Genomic DNA, 23,429 nt, shown 5'->3' with positions numbered 1-23,429 from the left:
GCGTTACTTTAAGCGAGAGCGATGAGACAAGAACATGGTTAAAAAAAAAAGAAAGATGCCCTGACAACCGCAGTGTGCGTCGTGCCTTTGATGCCCCGATTTATTTTAGATTAATGAAGCTGGTAGCTTTTTCATGCGTGAAAATGACAAAAGTAATGGCTCAGGGAGGCATCACAACCAACTTCGTGCTTTCTTCATGCCTTTCTTTTTCATCTCTCGCTCTCTGTTTGTGTGAATACAGTCTATGATGTCGTACTTTTTACATCTGGCGGCAGGCAATAGTTCGCAACTATGACACCACCGAATGCATGTACGTTTAGACAAGCATTGCGAAACGCCGGCCGGAGAGAAAACAAATAAAAGCGGAAAGTGATATTTACTCTTTCAAAGACTAGAATGGTTCTGACACGACACGTCCTCAGAGAAGCTGGAGCAAGAAAGCAAAGTAAAAAAAGATTGTATCAAAACCTGGCTAAAAAAGACATAGATGAAAAAGACGGGGAACAAGCTGGTTTTACGATAAAACGCTGATGTTACGATAGCACCGTACGGAACAATACACATGAGTTTGTAACATAGGAACTTGAACAGACGTGCCATAATGCTACAGGCCATGCGAAAATTGCCACCCTCGCGTGTCGCAAGCGTCGTTTTAAAAGAGCTGGCTATGGCATCTACACTTTCGTATGTTTGATTTCTTTTTAGCTGCAGGCGCACTTGTAGGAAAGTCTGATGGCCCTTAGTGTGCACCGGCTACCTTTAGATGAGAATATCTTCTGCTACGCCACTGACAGCACTTGAGAAGCTACAGTAGCTACGGTTGCGTCTTGGCTGCCATGGACACATAAGAGGGTGTCAGTTTCAGGTATTCGTGGTTTCACGCTACAATCTGCCTAGCCGTGTTGCATGAAGCACAGTGCCAGAGTAAAAACATCTCTTCACTGTCAGTTTGAGTGACATACCGTGGCACACAAGTGCCACGGTATATCACTCTACTGACTTTAACAGAAAAAAAAAGGAAACGCCGACGAAGCGTGAAAATGAAAGGATATGACGGACATTATTGTTAATTTCGTTGCATTTTTATCGCCTTCTCACCGCGCCGTTTTGTTCGTTGAAATCAATCAATCAATCAATCAATCAATCAATCAATCAATCAATCAATCAATCAATCAATCAATCAATCAATCAATCAATCAATCAATCAATCAATCAATCAATCAATCAGCAGTCGGTCAATCGGTCAGACCTTTTTGCCCGCCTCAGTCAGCAACAATAAGTGTAGAAGAAACGAGGCCCCTTTCTGGAACTGCAGGTTGTGCCATACACGTTGCTAACGTGATTTCAAAAGCAACATCGGTGTCCGGGTAAACAAAGCAAAACACACCCCGCTACGCAATAGTTTCGCAAAGCGTGAAAATAGCCTACACCTTCATAGCTGCGCAGCGCTCTGGAAGACGCTAAATGGCTCGCCAGTGTGGGCGGCAACATGCTAATCAGCGCATGGTTCCACGCACCCATAATGCCCACGATGAGAGGCGCATGAATAAACGCCGGTCATTATCGCGCGTGGCCAGCGTTGTCATTACACATCGAACGCCTCTGACAGAAGCGAGGTCGACGACGGGGTGAGTGATGAAAATGTGCTTCGATGCCTCAGAAGACGGCTTACCGGCTTCCTTCAGAGTGCCCGGGAACCTTTCCTGGCACCCAATTACCCTAAGTCGCTTTGGCGCCATAGCTTTTACGCACGGGTATCGCGCGACTTTCTGACCAGATTACGAGGGTGTTAACCCCCCTCCCATGGTAAGAATGCGGTGGCTTTATTCTCGACACTTGCGCAATATCGGTGGCACGCAACGAAAAGGAAGAAAAAAAGAAGAAAAATGGGGAGGGGTGGGGATCATATTAACGACGTCGTACTATCGTCGGAGCTGCGGGTATGCTTGTCATTACCCACGTGCTTGGCCCACGGCACAAATGCCCGCAAAATTTAATGGCCCTGAGTTCAGCGCACCGGGAAAGCGACTGATGTACTACTTGAGCGATCCCTCGTTTCGTCATCACGTTGGTTGGTTCTGCCTGTTACGGTCTGGTAGACTCGCGCGCCTACTTAAAGCTCGTTACGTTGACTTGCGGCTCTTTATGCGGTGTGCTCGTTTAAATGTCACTAGCCTAAAACGACGAGATAGGAAAGAAGCGGCAGGCATGCGCAAACATCGCGTCCCTTAAGTGGTATACCGAAGCTAACAGACAGCCGTGCGACACGACTTCAAGTGCACGGAGCACTTTCACGGACGGTAAAACATCGCGTAAGTGGTCCCCCGCTTGTGCTCCTACAACTAAAACGTTCTGGCCGTCGTAAAATACTTTAGTGACGTTTTTCGTTAGCGTTTCCGTTAGCGTTTACGTACTGTGCATGCTAGAAATCTTCGAGAGAAGCTTTTCTGTATTCCTCCGGATTTTGTTAAACATTAAAACGTTTCATCAGTGGTGTTTATGCACACTGGGAGAAAAAGAATCGGTGCAATGTGTTCTTTTATTCACGAATACTTGGCGGGCTTTTTATTACTCATGAAGGATTGAAAACCTCGAAAAGAATGAGTTAACCTAGCAAAAAATAAGCAGGTCTCGGTAGCTTGTTTCACTGTAAGCTCCACCCGTTGACAAACTTACATGAGGAAGCGTCCTGTGTTGGTGTGAGGCCGCACGAAACTGCTGCGCTAAAATTTTCGCTGGTATAGGGGAAGAAAATACACCTACTTTCTTAACTTTGTGTGTGGTGTAACGTGCTTCGTCTTTCCTACTTTATTCTGGCTTTGTGAAGGTAAAACCACATGACTGTACGTACTACTTGTGTGTATATGTGGTCATTGTATATACCATAGTCATCCCCCGACACCTGGAGTTGCAAGCGAGGCGACAAACCAGGCTGACCTCTCCGGGATTTTCATTAAAGATTATTATCTCTCTCTCACGTGCTAACTGATTCTATGCGCTAACCAGTTCAACGTTAAATTTTGAGGAACAGTTCCTAATGTCTGAAACTAGACCGAACCATCAGCTGTAGCAGATTTTTGAATCTCGGCAGCGGCGGGTTGTGAAACTAGCGTGAGCACTATTTTAATGTCGTAACATTCGCAGTAAGAGCGCTGCTCAAATTGAGAAATACCCGCCGCGGTGGTATAGTGGTCATGGTGATTGACTGCTAACATGGAGGTCGCGGGATGGAATCCCGTCCGCAGCGACCGCATTTCGATGGAGGCAATATGCTAGAGGTCCGTGTGCTGATGTCACAATTCGACAACTGCATTGCACGATGACTATAGGTCACCGCGTAGGCTCGGCGCTTCATTCAACATCGCTATAGTTTCAACTAGGTTTCCGCTTACATTTAGGCGCACGTTGAAGAGCCACAGGTAGTCGAATTTTCCGGAGCCCCCCACTACGACGTCTCTCATAATCATATCGTGGTTTTGGGACGTAATACCCAAATAATTATTATTAACTTGAGAAATAAGATAAAGTGCTCACGTTGTTGAGCTTGAGTTTGGACATCTTCTTTTCGTGGCGGTAGTGACCCGAGAGTTGATAGAGGACCGCCCGACTCCGTCGCCGCTGGTAGTTGTTGTTCTGCACGCAGCCCTCCAGATCCACGTTGCCGTTTGCATCTGCGCAGTTGTTTCATGCTGCCGACAACACGCACGTCTACGAGAACTTCGTGTGTGCGAACGCAGAAGTTGTAACGAATGCTAGCAAGTTCGTGGTCATCAACACAGAACAAGTCGGCGTATGCCGGCAGTGTCCCAGTGTCTGTCTGTAAGCCCAGGAAAATAGCGATAGCGAGTTCTTGGTAGAAAGCCTTGTCAAAGAAAAACAGACAAACTTTCCTGTCCCGTCGCGGGTAAGACATGTCTGATCAGCTCAGACATAAGAAATGCACCTAGAGAGTAAAGTTGGTGTATACGTCGCTTTGTTGTACATTTGGCACAGAAAATGCGGTCTAAAACATAGCGCGTTGAGTGCACGAGCGGCGCTTCTACTTCGTCCACTTCGTGTTTGCGGCGTTCGCGTGAGCAGCAGTGCAGTAGGGGCGCGAAGAAGGGCGAGGCGCGTGTCCCACACCGGTGCTACGGCGATGGCCCTGCCAACCATACATGGTCTAGGCGAAGAGACACGCGCGAGTCGCGTTCGCTTCTAGTCGGAGCCGGGCCCAATTTGACTGCTTCTGCTTGCTAGGCTGTAGGTTCTTGCGCTGATGTCACAATTCGACAACTGCATTGCACGATGACTATAGGTCACCGCGTAGGCTCGGCGCTTCATTCAACATCGCTATAGTTTCAACTAGGTTTCCGCTTTCACATTTTTAGAAATTTCGAAGCATCCCCCGTATTTTTTAAAAAATGTCAGTGCGGGAAGTCTCGGCAGTGATGATGAGTCAGAACGAATATAAAGCGAAATATAAAAGAACAAGGCTTCACTGCAGTGGTGGCAACAGCTCCCACAGGCACCTTTGGTTGCACGCCATGCGATGCACTATCTTTTATTTGTGTGACCGCGCTTCCTATATCTTTCTTGACGTATATGGATATTTACGTCGGCAGGGATGCGACCTGGTCCCGGCGGTGTTAACCAGCGCAACTGCTCGCCGGGACAAGGTTAGAGTTCGACCGCAACGAATGCAGCTTTCAATGGTTTTCCAGGCTATCCGGTGATTGCGTACCAATAAACACGAATGTGGCCCAGGGGACGAATCCTAGCGCGGCATGAGGGACAGGCCAGGAGGTATGGCACGATCTATATCCTACCGGCATTAAGACCCCGCCGACGAGCTTCTTCGGAGATGCTTAACCCTAGGTCGCACGTGCAATCTTTGTGCGTGACTGTGCCGTTGTCCATGCATTGTGAGATTCGCTTCGAGTTCCTGTTTTGTGTCGTGGAGACAAGCGGAAGAAGAAACTCAATTGACATAAGAATGGTGCTTGACATGCACAATAAGTGGGCTGATATTTAAGAGCCATAGATTGACAGAGACATATAGAGAGGGAGATAATGAGAGTGATAGAGAGAAAGACGGAGGTGAGGGAAATACCGTGAGGTTGAGCAGGCTGAATTCAATTGACATTGAATTGGGAGAAAAGACAAAAAAATTTAGAATACAAAAGAACGCTTTTGTTCCGAGTACTAAGAATGCCGTTAAAGCATACCCCGAGTGGCAAAAATTTAACCCGAAACACACTTTAATGCATTGTCTGTCACAACTCGTTTGCTGGGTTTGGAACGTCATGGGATGTAATTAACTCATGTTGAAGCATCTGCGGTCGGTTGTAAGCGCTTTTTTATTCGGCACTTCACTTGCCGGTCGATCTGTTTCCCGAAAGCAATAGCGTCGAACCTTGATAGGTGAAAACATTTACGCGATACCGGCATGAATCATTTGCGTTCATGCTTCGATGGTTAATTATCTTGGGCGATAAGACATATATGCTGTTTTGCTGGGTACCGTGTCCACACTTCTAAATATTTGCAGAGATTTAAAAATATCGCCGGTAGAGTGCAGCCCTGTTCGCTGTTTTCAGTTAGGTAGTCATTACCTGAACAAGCGGATATTGATCTAGAGCTTACTAAATGGCCCACCATATCTATGAATTAGGCGGAAGCCCTTCGCTGTGCCGCTTGTGTAGTCGAGTCGCTGCTATGTGGCATTTAAACCCGACCAATCTCCTACAGCATCGTATATATGCAGTAGTGCGATCTTACCGAGCTCGGCCGTCTCGTCCGCGTCGTCCGTCTCGATCTCGGCCATCTTGGACTTGGTGATGTCCTTGTGCGATGCCAGGAAGAGGACCACTTCGTGCTTCTCGTTCTTGATGGGCACGATGTCCAGCAGGCACCAGAACGGGCTTCCTACGAATCAAGGATCGAAGAGTCACTACCACCACAGGACTCAGTTTGGAGGCCAAGCATAAAACGCGTTGCATCTTCCTTGCCTGCGTTTCCGCAATGTTAGTAGTGAAGTGTTTTGTACACATATCACAAGACAAATCTGTATCTCTTTCGCAATCGATGTCATTTTGCAATGAGTGGCATTTGTTCGTAGTATCATATAGTTCCTGTCCTTCTAATGACATTCAATGAAAACGACATTTTCGATTGAACGATTTTACAGAACTCATATTTGCATTCTATAGGCCGGTATTACGCAAAAGCCGTCGCACACACCCGAGTATACAAGGCGCGCTGAAGCTTTCAAATAACTTCGCGAGAGGTTGAGTTATCGATGAAATGAAAGGGGCACATTATTTGACATTTAAGCAACCGATATAAAATATACTGTGGCCGATAAAGGGCAATACTTAGCATATAACCAACGTCTGGACAGGGAGACTTGTCTTCGTTCTCACGTAAAAGGCGTAAAACGGCCTGAGAATAAAGATATTCGTGCCACCTAGCTGCTGCAAAACAGAGGGCCGAGGAGAACGTTCAAATTCGACAGAGGTACGCCATAGTGCCATGCGAATTCGAGCTCGCAGCACCTCTCAGCAGTCGTACTCTTTCAAAGAGGTATAAACGGGGGGCGAACCATTTTTCTTGTAGAAGATGACCTCGAGTTTGAGCTCGGTCTTGTTCTCGAGGGCGTCGTCTATCTCGCGTATCGCATCCTCCTTGGTCTCGGGCCCGTAGAGGAAGGCGCAGGCGCATCCCTTCTGCATGATCTGCGCCCGCGGGTAGCCCGTCAGCTCGCAGAAACCGTCTGAGCAGTACACGATGGGGAACAGCGCCGGCACCTGTGCATTGCCCAGCACGAAGTTGCTGTCTGCAAACGAAAAAAGAAACAAATCTGAGTGAGAGAAGTTTTGTAGAGCCTGGTTTGCGCCGACACATTTGCCAGCTGGCAAAAAAAAAAAGTGTTCCACACTTGCCGTAATGGCTACGAGTGGAGCTGGATAACATTAACAGGTTTACATGCACCAAATACCCAATAAAGTGGACGGGAAGATGACTGCCGAAGTAGCTCAATTGGTAGAGCATCGGAAGCTTTATCTGAGGTTGTAGGTTCGGTCCCTACCAGCGGCAAGTTGTCTTTTCGTCGACTTTAATTTTCTTAAATTTATATCATAATGACTACAATATACAGTTAGATGACTATAAATAAGGTCTCCTATACATTTCTTGAATTCATTGTCTGTCGGTTTCATTAGGCTGTCTCTAACGAAAAAAAAACGAGCCCTTAATCCATTCCCCTTTCTTCGTTCATCCGATACATTCAACCCATACATGCGCACTCGTGCACTAGTGCTCACAAAAGAGGGGGCTTCGAGCAGCAGCACCGACGATAAGAAACATGCTGACAGATTAAAAAAAAGAGACATTGAACGGTATGGCATTACGTAACGTCCGATGCACGCAATTAAAACGCAGTAATAGGTGTATTCGTACGCTCACTAGGGCGATATTTTCACGATTTCGACTCAACACTGGCGTGCGGCTTCACATTAGCCGTGGAGCACGCGCTTCTCATCACGCCGTACTTGATCATCTATAAGTAACAAGTTGCCCCGCCACGGTGGTCTAGTGGTTATGGCGCTCGACTGCTGACCCGAAGGTCGCGGGATCGAATCCCGGCCGCGGCGGCTGCATTTTCGGTGGAGGCGAAAATGTTTGAGGCCCCTGTACTTCGATTTAGGTGCACGTGAAAGAACCCCAGGTGGTCGAAATTTCCGGAGCCCTCCACTACGTCAATAATAATAATAATATCTGGGGTTTAACGTCCCAAAACCACCATATGATTATGAGAGACGCCGTAGTGGAGGGCTCCGGAAATTTCGACCACCTGGGGTTCTTTAACGTGCACCTAAATCTAAGTACACTGGCCTCAAACATTTTCGCCTCCATCGAAAATGCAGCCGCCGCGGCCGGGATTCGATCCCGCGACCTTCGGGTCAGCAGTCGAGCGCCATAACCACTAGACCACCGCGACGGGGCCCTCCACTACGTCGTCTCTCATAATCATATCGTGGTTTTGGGACATTAAACCCCAGATAATATTAATATAAGTGACAAGTTAAGCATTGGTTTCCTCAGCCCTAACATCGACGTTTCACAGCCGATGAGATGTGAGGCCTAGTTGCCATGGAAAAGCTTCGCTTTATTAAAACTCGAGAGAATCAAAGCTGTCGAGTAGCGCGAAAAATGAAGCTCGGGAGCTAGATGAGCGGAGTGATAAGAAGAAATGGAGCGACTGAATCAGACGCACAAGACAGTGTCGCGGAAAGTGAGGCTAAGCTTCAAGAAGATTGATAAGGTTTCATCAAGTTTTGAAAAGCGACGTTAACTACGTCGGCAAGAATGCACTGAAGATTGAGAGTGCCCAAGATGAAGATACGAGCCCTGCGGCAAAAAGAAGGTAACATGACGCGAAGAGCTTGAATCTTTTTCTTCAATAAAGATTGAGTGATACGCAAAGAAGAAAAAGACATGGGTGTTTATAACGATGCGGCAAAGCTTTTCGATAAAGAAAGGTGGTAAATTACGCCGAAGCTTTTAGTTTGTTACATTTAGTATTACGCACCTTTGTATAACGAAAAAAAAAGTTTTTGGGCATGGTTTAAACGATACATCTGTAACTTTGGTGTAACATACTTTACAGACTTCTGAATTGCCATTGCTTCTAAGTAGAAGAAAGTAGACTAATACGTCCCTACATTTTATTTTGAAAAATAGCATTGTTTCAATGGGTCACGGCAATAAAAAAAAGCTGCCATTGCGGTAATTTCTAAAGAAAGAATTTCGTGCTGCGAAAATTCATTGAGACATTTATGTGCAGAGAGACTTAAAAAAAGAATGATTCTACTATTCAAAATTACGTTGAAAACTTCTAATTTGCGAAAAGTTTCGAAGCCACTTTTCATGTTACAGAAGCTGAGGTTGGACCGAATATTGGAGCCGTTTTTGACTGTTACAAATATAACAACCTTTCATCAGACAGCAAACTGCGAGCCACTGCAATGGTCAGTGTGAAAGTGCGCACCAACTGTTGCAGAAGAATCGACACCTCGGCGAATTGGAACTGGTTAAACATCTTGAATGGGCAGTGCAAGAAGCGAGGACACAAGAAATGTTGTATGTTCCTTGCTGGCGTGTGTACGCGTTTTTGAGATGCACATTCAAGATGTTTGCGCCAGCGGTTGCTAATTCGGGGTCTATATCGGTTTTCTTTCACAGCAACTTTTCGTTGCTGTAGAGATAGAGAGAGAGAGAGAGAGAGAGAGAGAGAGAGAGAGAGAGAGAGAGAGAGAGAGAGAGAGAGAGAGAGAGAGAGAAGGAAGGAAGGAAGGAAGGAAGGAATAGGAGAGAAAGGAAAGGCAGGGATGGAGAGAGAGAGAAAGAATGTAGGAAAGGCAGGGAGGTTAACTAGACTATGCGTCCAGCTTGCTACCCTACACATGGGGAGGGGGAATAAGGGAGTAAAAGAGAGAGAGAGAAGGATAGACACATTTCTCATCACACACACAGTGCCGAGTTTCAATGAAGTTGCTTTCAAGTACCGCAGGAGGGCTCGTGTGGCTTTCTGGGCTGATGTGCTGCGCGACCAGGCTCCTAAGATCTTTCCTTCATTAAAGGGCCGATCATCGAGTCTATTCAAGGCACACTGGAGAGTCCGGCGATCTTCATCAAATTGGGGACAGTGGCACAAGAGATGCTCAATAGTCTCTGCACAGTTGCAACTTTCGCACATGGATGAATCTGCCATGCCAATACGATGGCTGAATGAGTTGGTAAACGCTACACCGATCCACAAACGGCACAGCATTGTAGCGTCACGTCTAGAAATCTTGGATGGCAATTGTAGCTGGAATAACGATTGAAGGTTCTGTGGACGACGATAGGAGTGAAGCGGAGAATTCCAGTGCGCAAGCGTGGCATTATGCGCGATGCGACGAAGTTCTGTAGCTGCATCTACTCTTGACAAGGGTATGAACAGTGTGGGTGCTCCATCGTGGGCACATCGGGCAGCGTCGTCGGCGAGGTGGTTACCGCTGATGCTACAGTTACTCGGCAGCCACTGTAAAACAATGTCGTGTCCTTGATTAGCGGCGTGATGACAAATTTCATTGATTTGAGACACCAACTGGTGGTAGTTTCCACGTCGTAGACTTCGCACGCATTGAAGAGCTGCTGTAACTTTAACGTATACTATCATCTGTGAAAAGGCGTAGCCGGCGCTAGACAAATGTGCCAAAATCTTCTGAACAGTATACAGTAAAAAAAAAAAAAAACTTATTATGAAGTTGCGAAACGTAAGGCAAGTCGAGAAAGAAGGACAAGGCGAAAAAAAAAAAGGGCAAGGAAAACAAACCTCTCGAAACTTAACAAAGCAGGGAAGGAGTTCACTACAAGCGGTCACATGTGTATGTGCAAGCCCTGTTCATGGAACCTGGCCGCAGCTGTGCGGCTGCAGCAGGAAACGAGAGGGAGTTGCCAGATGCAGCAGCTGCAGCCCGAGGAAAAAAAAAAGTCGAACAGAATACAAGGCTTGGAGCAAGGCCCTCTGCAGTCGAAAAAGCAAGGCTTGGAAAATCGAACAAGACAGATGTCGATGAAAGAAAGACGAAGACCAGAAAAGGAAAAGCGCAAGAAAAAAAAAAAGAAAGATGGAAGCGACGCACTTCAGCAAGGCGTTGTGCTTAAAATGTCCCCAGAGAGTACAGAAGCAGTTCGAACTGTTCCTTCGAAGTGTGTGAAAGAATCTGCGTCGGCTCTTGCAAGGGAGTACGCCAGCGATTCGCGTGTACTATAGCGTGATAGCATCTGCGAAGTTGTTTGTTTCCGTGTCAGAAGCTAGGCCTCTCTCTGACTCTCCTAAAGGGTTTCTGCTTATCGTGCGTTTTTGAAAACTGGTTCCGACAAGGTATCGCGAAATCTAGGTCACGCAAAACTTACGTTTTTCCCCCCTTCCGCACCTAGCTTTTAGTCCCCAGTGACCAATATCAGCCTTGTCGTTCTTATTGAGGCGTTTCGTCTCGACATGCGATTCTACAGGTTCACCCAGACCTACTGCGTGGACACTCCCTAATAATAATTTTTGTTAATTTCCACCGCATGTTTTTCACTCTGTGACGACACATTTTCGCCATAGTTGTATTTGTGGAAAACGAATTTATCGAAGTTGATGAAACGTGCTTTCAAGCACATGTGAATGAATAAGACGTACAGGATATGATATAGGTATCAATCTCAGCTAAAATGGCTGAAGTCACTCACTCACTCACTCACTCACTCACTCACTCACTCACTCACTCACTCACTCACTCACTCACTCACTCACTCACTCACTCACTCACTCACTCACTCACTCACTCACTCACTTCACTCACTCACCTCACTCACTCACTCACTCACTCACTCACTCACTCACTCACTCACTCACTCACTCACATCACTCACTCACTCACTCACTCACTCACTCACTCACTCACTCACTCACATCAACTCAATCCATCAATCATCATCATCAATCAATCAATCAATCAATCAATCAATCAATCATCAATCAATCAATCAATCAATCAATCAATCAACAATCAATCTTTATACAATGCTCTTCTATTTACCTCTAGTGAGCAAGAAGAGGAACAGATTTGGAGGGTAGTAAAGCCGCATGTGGCTGCCTCGAAATATTTTGCCGTGCATGAGCTCAGATGACAGCAAATAGATAGCTTGGATTTTAGCTGTGCTCGAATGGGCTCCATGAACGCAATAGTTTCTAAACTACAGCTAACACAATGTTCTAATACCACACTCGCCATATTTTAATGATTGATCAATATAAGATGAGTATTTAAAACACGCTATTACTTTTTTTTTTCAGAGGGCGGAGCGAAACAACACCTTGCTCTATCGCGTGTGTCTACTACAGCGCAAGTCGCGTAGTTTCTTCAACATCGGATTGGCGTTTTCGCCTGTGTAATGATACATTAAAGTTGTAACCTTTGACTCAGTATGAGCTTTTGAGTCAGAAGCCACTCCGTATTTTTCTCCCCGAAACGCAACCCTAGTGCTTCATTTGTTGACCACGGTTGTAGTTCAACGTCGTGTTCCTGAGTTGCTGACGCCAACATGATGATCAAGAAACGTAAACTGCTGAGTTGTATCTATAGCTGCAAAAAAAAAAAAGTCTAATGTAAATGAAATGACCTACAGTTGAAGTAAGCTTTCATCGAACATTTTTTTCTTCGTCATTCGTACTTGCTGGTGACGCTGTGGTGCGTGAAAAGTGATCAAAATAAGTTACCAGGACGAGACAAGTGTCTTTCTTTTGCACCACGCATGACATGTACTCATAGACATCAAGTTTAAAAAAAAACATTAAGCGGCATGTCGTCAAACGCTTGCCACATTTATGTGCGTATGTCGACTCGAATCGTGGCGGCCTATGATGTCAAAATCACGAAAAATCTAAACCTATTTCTTCTTTCCAGTTGGAAGATGGCGATACCAATGCTCTTATTTATACCCATAGCACCACGGTTCTGTGTTGTCCTCTTTCTTTCTGTGCTGCTTCCCCGATGAAGAAAAAAAAAGCCTTTTATCTGCTTTCCCCAGGGCCTCACTCATATCTGCCTCTTCGTCACCGTCGACACAATGCAATTTGGTTAAAAACGCACTTCTCTAAACAGATTCTTCACCGAAACGGCAATTGCGACATCGCAGAGGCACCGGGAAGCACGCTTGTGGCACTGCCATAAATTTGCGGTGCGTACATTTCACAGTTTCTTGCCCTCTCAAGGTATCCTGAATGAGAATGGAAATTCGGGGGTTGTGAGTGAAGTAAGCCCGCGACGCAGTTTCCAAAATTCAAACGCGTGTGGGGGCCCTAAATAAGTCGACATCGTGGTCGAGTGATAGATACACCATATTATTCACACAGTTTACCAGGGTTCGAATCCCGTGGTTCTCTCACTTTTTCTTTATTTTTTACGATAATATTTGTCCCCTGCATACCCGACCTATACTTGCAGAGATGCAGTTATCCACACGCCTTCTCGTTCCTGGAATTATACTTCACTGCAATGCCAGTGACATTATATATATATATATATATATATATATATATATATATATATATATATATATATATATATATATATATATATATATATATATATATATATATATAATGTGTGTGTTTTATGCTGCGCGTGTTTTATCGAAGCCGACAGTGGGGCGCCTAGCGCGTGGCAATCGTCTGGAGCATCTCCATCACCAGTAATACTTGTGCCGTGCTTTTGGTTGCAGGTACAACGGTAGGTTGCGTAACTCTGTCGCAACAAAAGCGTGCCCTACATTGCGTGCAGTGAATTGGGAATGACAGAGCGCGCGCGCGCGAGAGAGAGAGAGATGAGACGAGCGCGAGAAAGCAGTGAGGGTAAAATAAACAAATGATGCGTCGTTGCCTAATAAACAGAAGGAACGTGGGAAACCTATGATGATGCAATGCATTAGGCGGCTGGGCTGGATCCCGTCGAGAGCCGGAGGTAGCGAAAGAGAGAGAGAGAGAAAAAGAAAACGGAAATAATAAAGGAGCGGGAGAACTTGTGGCGAGCTAGAACTGATGACACGCTGTCCTCTTTGTTCTCTTTTTTTCTCGCCTTGTGAACAATGAATGGATAGGACGTAAAACGAGCGAAAAAGCTGCTGACGAAAATGTGGCACATGGAGACGGTGGCGCTGGGTATAAGGTGGTTGACGAGACGGACGCGACAGCTTTCTTGTCCGAACGGACGCGCTAACGCCGTCGACGTCGACGCGCATGATGGACGAATGCCTTGAAGACTGACACACACGCACACGAAAGCAAAGAACATAAGTAAAATGATGCAAGCTGAATTACTCGACAAATTGTGGCGAGTCGCGTGTCAGCTTAAGAACAGGCGAATGGAAGAAGAAGCGGAAACAAAATGTAAGACACGGCTGGGGAGTGGGGAGTTGTGATGTATGCACGACGGCGGTGAAGGGGGGGGGGGGGGGGGGGGGGGGGGGGGGTGTTCTTTCCTGTGACATCACTGCAATATTTCTCTTGTTTGGCAACGAGAGCGCGTGTAGAACAAGCGCAGTAATGAACGGTGTTTTTCTTTTGGTTGCGGTGGGACGCGCGCTGCTGACTTTTCATAACTGTCGGAAGTTCTTCATACGCTGATGAAAGGCAAAAGAGGAAACATATAAGCATGTGCTGTGTGTTCCGCCTGTTCAAGAGCCAGGGAGGAACAGGCGCCAAATTTGTGCTCCAACATCTTGTTCTATCTCATGAACAAAATGAAATCAAACATGGACATAAAATAATTACACGAGTACTTCAAAGCGGGAACAAGGATGCGCACCCACGCGCACAAGTAACCGAGGAAAGGCAACGACTCGCTACATCAGAAGCATAGCGGTGTGGCAAAGGTGGGTGACAGTTATTGGGAAGCGGGATATATGTGAATAGGCCAGAGAAAACGCAAACAAAGAATACATGCAAGCAGGCAGCTCTTCCGTTGATAAAGAGCAGACTACTGAAGATCCGGGTCGCTAAGAGGTAAAGCGTGCGGAACTAGAGGGAAAAAAACAAAATAAATAAAGGTCGATTTTGGCGAGAAGGTTGCCTAATGTTATCACTAATGACGGATGGTATGCCTGTAGGCAGGACTGGCGGTGAGCGAATGCAGCGACAGGAAATGAAAACGGAAAAGGTTACGACGCACGTACAAAGAGGACTGACATGTTGCGCAGTCGTTCAGTGGGCGAAACACGAAAAGGTCCGTACAATGTGAGTCGTTAGAGCTGCGAGATCGACCGTGCATACCGATGGGTTCAAACTGGAAGGCGAAATTTCGAGTTCTTTGCGAGCGATACGATGTAGTGAAGGCAGTGACGCGATTTCGCAACGCGTTTGCCTGTGGACACAGAATAGGAATGAGACGAAGGCAGAAAAGATCGACAACTGGGCCCGTATTCACAGAAATGACTGACTCTGGAATTTTTTGGCGAGAGAAAAGTCCAGCGAATTCTGATTCTGAGCAAATCATTAGGAAAGCCGGTCGGCCGATGCATGTGTTCACTTTCGAAAGTGAAGCCTTGTTAATCCAGCCTCGTATTCACTGTCTATTCGCACAGTGGCGCAGACAATAAATAGAGAAGGCGATTTCACTCGGGCTCGGTCCTGAGGGTCCGTTTTTTTCGACGATCGTTAATACGTCAAAGGAACAGCAATTTGGCTGCGAGACACAAGGTAGCGTCGGCTCGAAAAAACTTCAGCTACCTCGGGTTTATTGAAGGGGACATGAAAACAGAAGCACGAAATTGTTAATATTTCCAGCTCTCCCGGAGTGCAACCGCCATGGCAACGAATCGGGGTCCCGTGTGCTTACAAGGTCGGGGAGCCTCTTCTATACTCTACAAGCACTTGGATAAGCGGGATTACGACTTGAAGTGCGTTAACAACCGCAGAAGTGTACATGCGAGTCAGCAACCCACATACAAGGAAAATCGTGCTGAAAAAATCACAGCATATCCACGGAGTGAATGATGATGAGTGGGCGAAGCTGCGGAGGTTCATCGGTAAACCGTGAATCTTCCGTGCATTCTGCCCAGTACATCATCACCGACGTGAGATCGGGCGCGTTTATACTAAAGGTTCGATGAGTTATGACGACTTGCAGCTCACTTTAATTTTACATGTACGCTGTGAATTTTCATTGTTTAGAAAACCATTGCTTTAGAAAACATCTGGCGTCTTTCGTTAAGCAGCTGGCGTCTTTTCGTTTTGCTTTAGAAACATCTGGCGTTCTTTCGTTTTGCTTTTAGAAAACATCTGGCGTCTTTCGTTGGTTTATTTCATCAATCAACGGCGTTTTGAACAAAATTTTTATTGTTTAATCACGCACAGGAAAAATCTCACCAGGCACTACCTTGGAGGTAGACAATGGCTGCTAATGGGAATGAGAGAACGAAGAAGTCGGCTTTTAGCTAACACTTACACTTCTACTTCTACTAACGTTTCCTACTGGAACATGCCAATGGCTGCTAATGGGGAATGAGAGACAGAAGAATTCGGCTTTTAGTTAACGCGCACGCTGCGAATTTTTTATTGTTGAACAACGCACAGGAAAAATCTCCCACCGGCACCACCTTGGAGGTTCAAGCGTAAGACTGGTTACGCACTACGACTACTACGACTACGACTACGAGGGACGAACGAGTGCCGCCTTAAGGAGCTTCGCCCCTAAAAGTCTTTTAGCACAAGGTAACCATTCCGACGTTGAAATTGAGAGAGATAAAAGCGAAGGAAAGGCAGGGAGGTTAACCAGGTTGCACCCGGTTTGCTACCCTACACGGGGGGAGGGGGAAGGGGAGAAAAAAGAATAGAGAGAGCGAGGAGGAAAGAGAGAACAAGTAATACGCGCACACACATCAGTGTTCACCACACACACACAGACAGTCACAACAGAGAAATATGACATCGGTTCCTCTGCGGTTATCTAAAAGTATACGCGTTAAAGAAGGCTTGCGAGGACTGGCTCCAAGGAATCCAGAACTTGTAGAGCACATTGAGCTGATGGAGTGGTCAATCCGTTGAGGAGAGTGCGCATCGTGGTCACGAGAGACCTCAACACAGCGAGGACTTGTAGGTTTTTGTCGTGGCAATCATCTGTGGACGATGGTGTACATTGCGGGCCATTCTGCATCGGCTCTTTATGAGCGCGCAGTGGTGGCAGCGAGGGCCACGCGACATCCGCCGCCGCTTTTAAAGCCTCTGCGTCTTTCCGGCTCTCCGATTGAGATGCAGTGGGCGGTGGTGGTGGTGGCGGCAGTGGTGGTAGCTGTCGCTTCAGAGAAGTCTGACAGCCTGTCGGAGTAGGAGGTCGCGTTGTCCGTCCAGACTGGGCAGCAGTAGTCTTAGACCTTCGTCGCCGACGCGAGCGTCGTTGTCTATTTCTCACCACATCAGCAGCCTCTTTGTGCGTTGAGCCGTCCCGTACCATCTGTTTCATGACGCTCCATTCCTTTTTCACCAATGGACAGTCCCTTGATGAGGCTTCGTGTGGTCCATGGCAGTTGGTACACTTCAGGGCAGTTGCTCGGCAGGATTCCGCATTGTGTGGCTCTGCACAGCGGAGGAAAACCGCCACGTTCCTGCAAACTCCGCTTACATGGCCCATTTTTTGACATTTACGGCACTGGAGTGGTCTTGGTGTAAACGGACGGACCACGTGACGAAAGTGTCCCACCTTCACGTGGGATGGCAATATGTCTCCTTTGAAGACAATCTTTACGCAACGCGAGTTGCCCAGCCGTGACACTTGGACGATGTTGCTATGGTCACTAACTTCCTTGATGAGCATTGGAAGGTCGCCACAAGGAATGGAGATGTCGACATCGTATATGACACCTACCACCATGTCCTTGTTAAGTGGAAGGTGAGCTCGAACCTTGATACCATCGAAGTCTGTGACCCTGGTCAGAGCAATCAGAGATGCCTGGCGTAAAACGTCGATGGCCAAGACATTCTTGCGGGGGTTGACTCGAACATCCTTGATTTCGTTTGGAGCCAGAGGCTCGAGTTTCCTAGAGATGGTCTGTCGATTCAGGTGTCTCAGATTGTCCGATGGCGTAACAGGCACAAATAAGACGGTGTAGTTCGTTGAAGCCACCTTCGACTTCACAGTAGATGCGGTTGAAGCTGGTGAAGCACCCATAGATCTTCGTTTTGGTTTACGACTGTAAACAGGGGTGAATTCATCGTCAGAATCGTCACTGCTCACCGAATACAGTTCGGTGGACTCGCTGTCGGCGTCGCTGAGTTCGCTGTTCCGTTTCCTCGAGGGGCCCGCCGACGGCGGAGGCATGCCTGGAGGGTGTGCAGGCCAGTCTACTTCCAGTGTAGCCAAATAAAATACCGATGGGTACGCGAGGAACATGAAAAATCACCAAAAACTGTCACCCGGTAAACAAAGCGCTGTGCAAGAGGCACACTTCGTCGTCGTTCCACGTTGAAATTGAAGCTACTTTTGTAGTATTAGATGTGGACGGTAGACCTATGTGCTAACATAGACGTTGCCGATCAATTTCTGGAATTTATGCTCTAAGGGGTCAAGAAAGCCTTTGAACGTCACTGCGCATAAACAAGTATTCAAAATGTTCAAACGGATAGAAAAGACGCTATACTTCATTAAAGTTAAGCAATAGTCGTGACAGTTGTGGCAGGACTTATCCGAAGTTGATATTAACCTTGTAATAAGACGAATGGGCTACCATGTTGCTACGCTGGGTGTAATTTATCTTGTAAGAATATATGAAACCCGGACGAATGATGGGCGCTTGCGAACACTGTGCGCAGTTATGCAAGATTGTAATACGAGCCGAAGGCGCAGTGTTCAGCGCGTTGCGAATACACAGGCTTGCCTTACGTGCTCCACCGTTTGGCTTCTTCTACAGCACTGTGGCAACGTAATCTATCTTCCACTGCAGCGCACACGCAACAGCCAAAAAGGGCACGTAACAGAGAAATCGACAATTTCTCGGTTCCTACGGCTTCAGCGGCTTTTGTTGCGTAATATATAGCCAAACCACAGCGACCGCTGTCAGTGTGGAGACTGGCCGTACGACTACGCTATTTAGACGAAAGAAATGATTTTATGAAAAGGAAAGCGACATGACAGGCTATTTGTCTGCTACAGCGCGGAATAGTACATCACTGACAGAGTTGCAGGCATTGTGCTCCGCATTTTGTGAACAAGTCAGCGCAATTGGTCAAGGAATCCAGAGTTTCTTTGCTATTTTTTTTTGTTCGTAGGTTGCTGCGAGGGGGAAGAGGTGGAGGGGGGGAGAGGCGAGGCGGAGGACAGCGCAGCTGTGCTACTTGATCTAGCATTGGGTGCTGGGTGCATAAGGAAACCGCATCGGTGGTCCAATGGTTAGAGCCTCCACCTCCTATGCGAAAGGTGCTGGGGTCGATTCCCAGTGCCGCCGGGCACCCACCGGTTTTTCTAATAGAAACAGAGGTACCCCAGCCTGGAGAACGGTGTTGTGGATAATCATTTCTCTAGAAGGTGGCCTTTCCTTTCCGCTCTTTCACTTCTCCCCTTACCGGTTGCAGATATAGCGTTTTTCCTAATCTCAAACCACTGCTACTACATAAGGAACGTGCGCATTAGTGACAAACATGTTAATTTGTCGACTGTAGATCGTTTGCACCAGTATACAGAAGAAGCGTAATTAGAACTGCTAATTAACGATATTGCTGACTCCTAGGAGGTAATTGCAAATAAAGTCGTATAATAAAAAAAAAACTCAAATCAATATGCAATATATAGCCAGCATAAATATACAGGAGGACACGTGGAAAAATAGTGATATTACAAAAAAATATAATTGAAACAACTGTCGTATTATACCAGACTGAAAAAAAGGAAAAAAATAAGCACGAAAACTATGCCAAACGTGACACAGTGCAAGGTTTTCGCATTAACAAGTCCTGATCGATGAGTTTCCTATGTGCTTCCTTCCTTCCAATAAATTTTTTTTCCCTATCTTTCGTGTGCCATCCTGCTGTTCGGTGAATCCATTAGTTCTGAAAAAAAAATGCAGCTAAATGCGCGGGAGCTTTTGTTTCGTACCGCATGCCGTTATTTAACGTGGCGCAGGCTCTATAAAAAGAAAAATCGCCCGGTCTGGAGAACATCGATTAAGGCCAAGCTGGAAAACTTAAAAAAAAAAGCTTCTTGTCTTACTTCCGGCCTTCCTCCAAGGTCTTCGCGTCTCCCTTATTCCTCCCTTTTGGATTTTGTGTTTTGTTTTCTTATGGGTAGATACGAAGGGATGAAGACGGAGAACATGTCGACTACTCAGTTTGTTTGTTCTGCAGAAAACGGAACGGGAAGCAATTATGCAGATATTGATGATCAAAATAAGGCTATTACGACAGAGTGATTAAGGGAACAAGTTCTTCGCTGTTCACATCGTGTTCTGAAACAGGTGTAGTAAAATCATAGCTGTACGAAGGTCCGGACCCATAGGTGAGCTCGAGCATGGTGCACGCTACAGAACGTGAGTCAGCGCTGATTCCCGCGTTTTAGCAGTGGCGATGTTTAAGGCGGCCGTTAGTCCGTGAGCTGCGAACAGAACAGAAAGGAGACAGGAGCTAGCCGCTTTCCTGTCTCCTTCACCGTTTTCTTGTGTTCGTCCGTTTTTGGCTGGATGTATTTCCTTGAGTAACGCGGGAGACGAATTACAGCTCATGATTACTGAACTGGATACGGAAAGTAGAAGAGTAGGTCTGAAAATTAATATGCATAAAACTAAAGTAATGTGGAACAATCTTGGCAGAGAACAGCGCTTTGCGATAGGTGGCGAGACGCTGGAAGTTGTAAAGGAGTACGTCTACTTAGGACAGGTAGTAACCGCGGAGCCGAACCATGAGAGTGAAATAACTAGAAGAATAAGGATGGGATGGGGCTCATTCGGCAAGCACTATCAAATCATGAATGGTAGTCTGCGTCGAGTGCCGCACTGCGCTGCGGGATTTCGCGCATCCTCGTGTTCGGGTCGCAACCCGCGTTCTCTCGTTCTTTCGTTTCTGTCGCGTACTTGCCGAAACGCGATGGCTGCTGCAAACACGCGCGCGCACGGATGCGCAAAAGGGGACCGCTGAGGGTAGTGCGACGTGAGTATTCGAGAGGAAGCGGGTTGGGTTTATGGAAGCAAGCTGCCTCCTCGGAGCGTTTCAGCCTTTATTTTTTTTTTCTTTAACAACACGAACAGGCGAGTTATCGTCTTTCGAACATGAGGCGCGATGGATTTTTGTGCGCGTGCGCCGCGCCTGCTGTTTTGTTGTTGGTTGAATATTTAGAAGCGTGAACTGGTTTGCATGGTTTTATGTTAACGTACAATAACGATAAAAGCGAAACAAGTGAACAGAAATGCCAAGCCCAGAATAACGCGGAAGACAGCTCTGTTATTTGCTGTGTTTGTCGACAAAGTTTCGTGTGGGCATGACTAGGTGGACCGTAAAGAGCGCGTGCGTACGAGCAAATGCCTTTGATTATAGCGGAGTGGGGTGGTCCGTAAGGCTGGTACGAATACCTCTAATCAGGAAGACAAATACTGCGGAGCGTCTCATGCGCTCAGCTTTATCACGTCGCTATAATGTCTCGTTTTTTTCGAGCTTCTCCATGCGCAAGCAGTAACCGATAACGATACGGTTGTTAACTACTGCAGGTACCTGTTACTGAAACCAACAGGCGACAGTAATTCTGCGGGAATTGGCAGAAGGCTTGCACAAAGCTGTCTCGGTGGACTTGGCTTACGTGAAGGCATTTGAGGAGGCTTAAAGCTACGTCTGTGTAGAAAACCATGTTAGCCTTCCCTGTCTTTCTTGATTTGGCTGTTTCTCGGGTCACTACGGGACATGCTGTGCACGTTAACGAAACAACTAGTAAACTGACGCCGATTAGAGCAACAAACACTTCGCAAAACTTGATATTGGGTGAGATGGTGCATGCTTTTGGGTAAATTAAAGCGTAAAAGTAGATATACGCATAGGCGTACACAAAGTGTTTCTCGACCTATGTTTATTTTTGCGCTTTAATTTTCCCAAAACAGTAAACATGCGTCCAAAGAAGGAGTAGAGGTGAAAAATGAGGTTCGAGTACTCACGAGTTCCATCAAACCTGGTTGCGATGGTGTCCAGGAATGTGTTCTGGGGTGCGAGCAAGCCCTTTCGCGCAGGCATGGCTCCGCCAGGTCACGTGTCGGCCGAGCACGCACCACCAAGGGAGGGCTGGCTGGGTCGGGGTTGACGAACGTATCCCCCTTCAGGTCATGTTCGCGGGACCGTAACCCAGAAGCACCACGCAAAGCTGTTCTGCACTGAGCGACACACTTTCCGCAGGCTACTTCCCCAGAACAACACGAACAGATTAATTATAAGTACACAAGATATTGTGGAAAAAGAGTCAGCTTAAAGATTCCTTTTTTTCGACGTCCTCTTCTGATCAAATACGATGAAAAAGCAAAGCCCGACTTATGGCTTCTTGCGGTTTGTGTTGAGTGAGTCTAGAAGGCATTCTGGGTGTAAGTAGGTCACTTGGACTTGAAACCTACTGTTTGAAGGCTTGAATGCAGGGGAATGGAGTGCTTGGTATAGCCTGGTGAAAGACTAGCGTTCGCGTCTTGATTGAATGAAAGTGTACATGATAGGAGCGGAAGGGCAAACCTCTTGCGGGCATCGAAGCCTGTTTTTGTGGTCGAGCCACACGGGAAGGCGTGTCAGTGGACTTTCTTGCCGTTACTTAACTGTCGAAGTGACAGTCATTGCGGGATTTGCGAGTCATCTTGATGAACAATCTAACGTACATAGCAGAGGCAGTGCGGCGGGCTTCTAAGACGGTCTCAGGTGAGGTGGTCGTTTTCCGGTGGTTCGAAAAATCTTGCATAAGTGGCGAGCTTGCGTTCGATCAGGAAGAAGAGTCGAGCGAACGGTGATATGAATATGCGGAATGTGTTTGTGGTGGTCGTGGAAAAAAAAGGCAATGGGACGGACAAGGCCTGAAAGGTCAGATTTCTTTCTTGCAAACTAAGCGGCTGCTACGGAATTTCCCACTGTTGAGCGGGATGTCCAGAGACAAAAGGCGGCTTGTTCATCGGCTGGTTGGGAGCGCGTTCGTTATTTGAGGTACGTAACGACCCTGCGATCGCACTATTAAGTGCTGGAAGAAGTAAAATGAAGTCGGGAGCGTCGTGAAGTGAATAAAGTGGTAGAATGACGTCTTTGTTCACGTTGACGGCGACATGTCCATGGCAGGGCGTAACGAAGATAAAAAAAAGGGTTCCCACTTTCCTGAAGCACACCGCGCTACGTGAAAACCGTCATATAATGAAGCAGGTTGTGGCTTTTTGGAGTTTTCATTCTCCCGTGCTCTGTTCGCTGTCAGTATCTTCACTTGTTCCTCTACTTCCACGATAGAGCTCTTGAGAAAGCAGTGGCCTCGTTTCGTCCAATCCTGTTTGGAGAACAAGAAAGAAAAGAAAGCGTTATTTTGAGAAGACACATTGTAATTTGACAAACTCCATACACAAAAGAAGTCGAGCCCAGTACTGTTCCATAAGTGAGTGAAAGAAGTTGATTCCACGAAATAAACAAGAAAAACGCAGGAACGTCAGTATTATACCAAAGCTCTGTCAAAAGACCAGGTTTCTTCAGAACAATGACACCGGACTCGAGGATATTTTTAAGTTGCATGTGAACGTCACATACAATATATAAATAACCAATACGCCAGGCTTGATGCTATAGCGTCAGCAGCGGGACTGCCAGTGCCATAGTTGCTATAAGTTTGTTCGCCTCGATCATTCTTCGATCAACGTTACCATTAGATCAGGCAAAAAAA

At 46.6% G+C, this 23,429-nt stretch overlaps 1 protein-coding gene across 1 annotated transcript in view; it reads right to left on the bottom strand.

Annotated features, from left to right (window-relative positions):
- LOC119387463 (potassium voltage-gated channel subfamily H member 8) overlaps positions 1-21,968 on the bottom strand; it is a gene marked incomplete at its 3' end in the record, with an annotated part of 61,392 nt that extends 39,424 nt beyond the window's left edge. The window contains 4 exon segments of the mRNA XM_037654856.2: positions 3,535-3,671; positions 5,761-5,907; positions 6,584-6,817; positions 21,697-21,968. Of these exon segments, the coding sequence (XP_037510784.1) occupies positions 3,535-3,671; positions 5,761-5,907; positions 6,584-6,817; positions 21,697-21,772 (594 nt within the window).
- Positions 21,969-23,429: the final 1,461 nt, after the last annotated feature.

The sequence above is a fragment of the Rhipicephalus sanguineus genome, chromosome 3 (assembly GCF_013339695.2).
Source record: "Rhipicephalus sanguineus isolate Rsan-2018 chromosome 3, BIME_Rsan_1.4, whole genome shotgun sequence".
Classification (NCBI taxonomy): domain Eukaryota; kingdom Metazoa; phylum Arthropoda; class Arachnida; order Ixodida; family Ixodidae; genus Rhipicephalus; species Rhipicephalus sanguineus.
The sequence above is the reverse complement of the archived record's forward strand: the minus strand, read 5'-3'. Positions and strand labels throughout refer to the sequence as shown.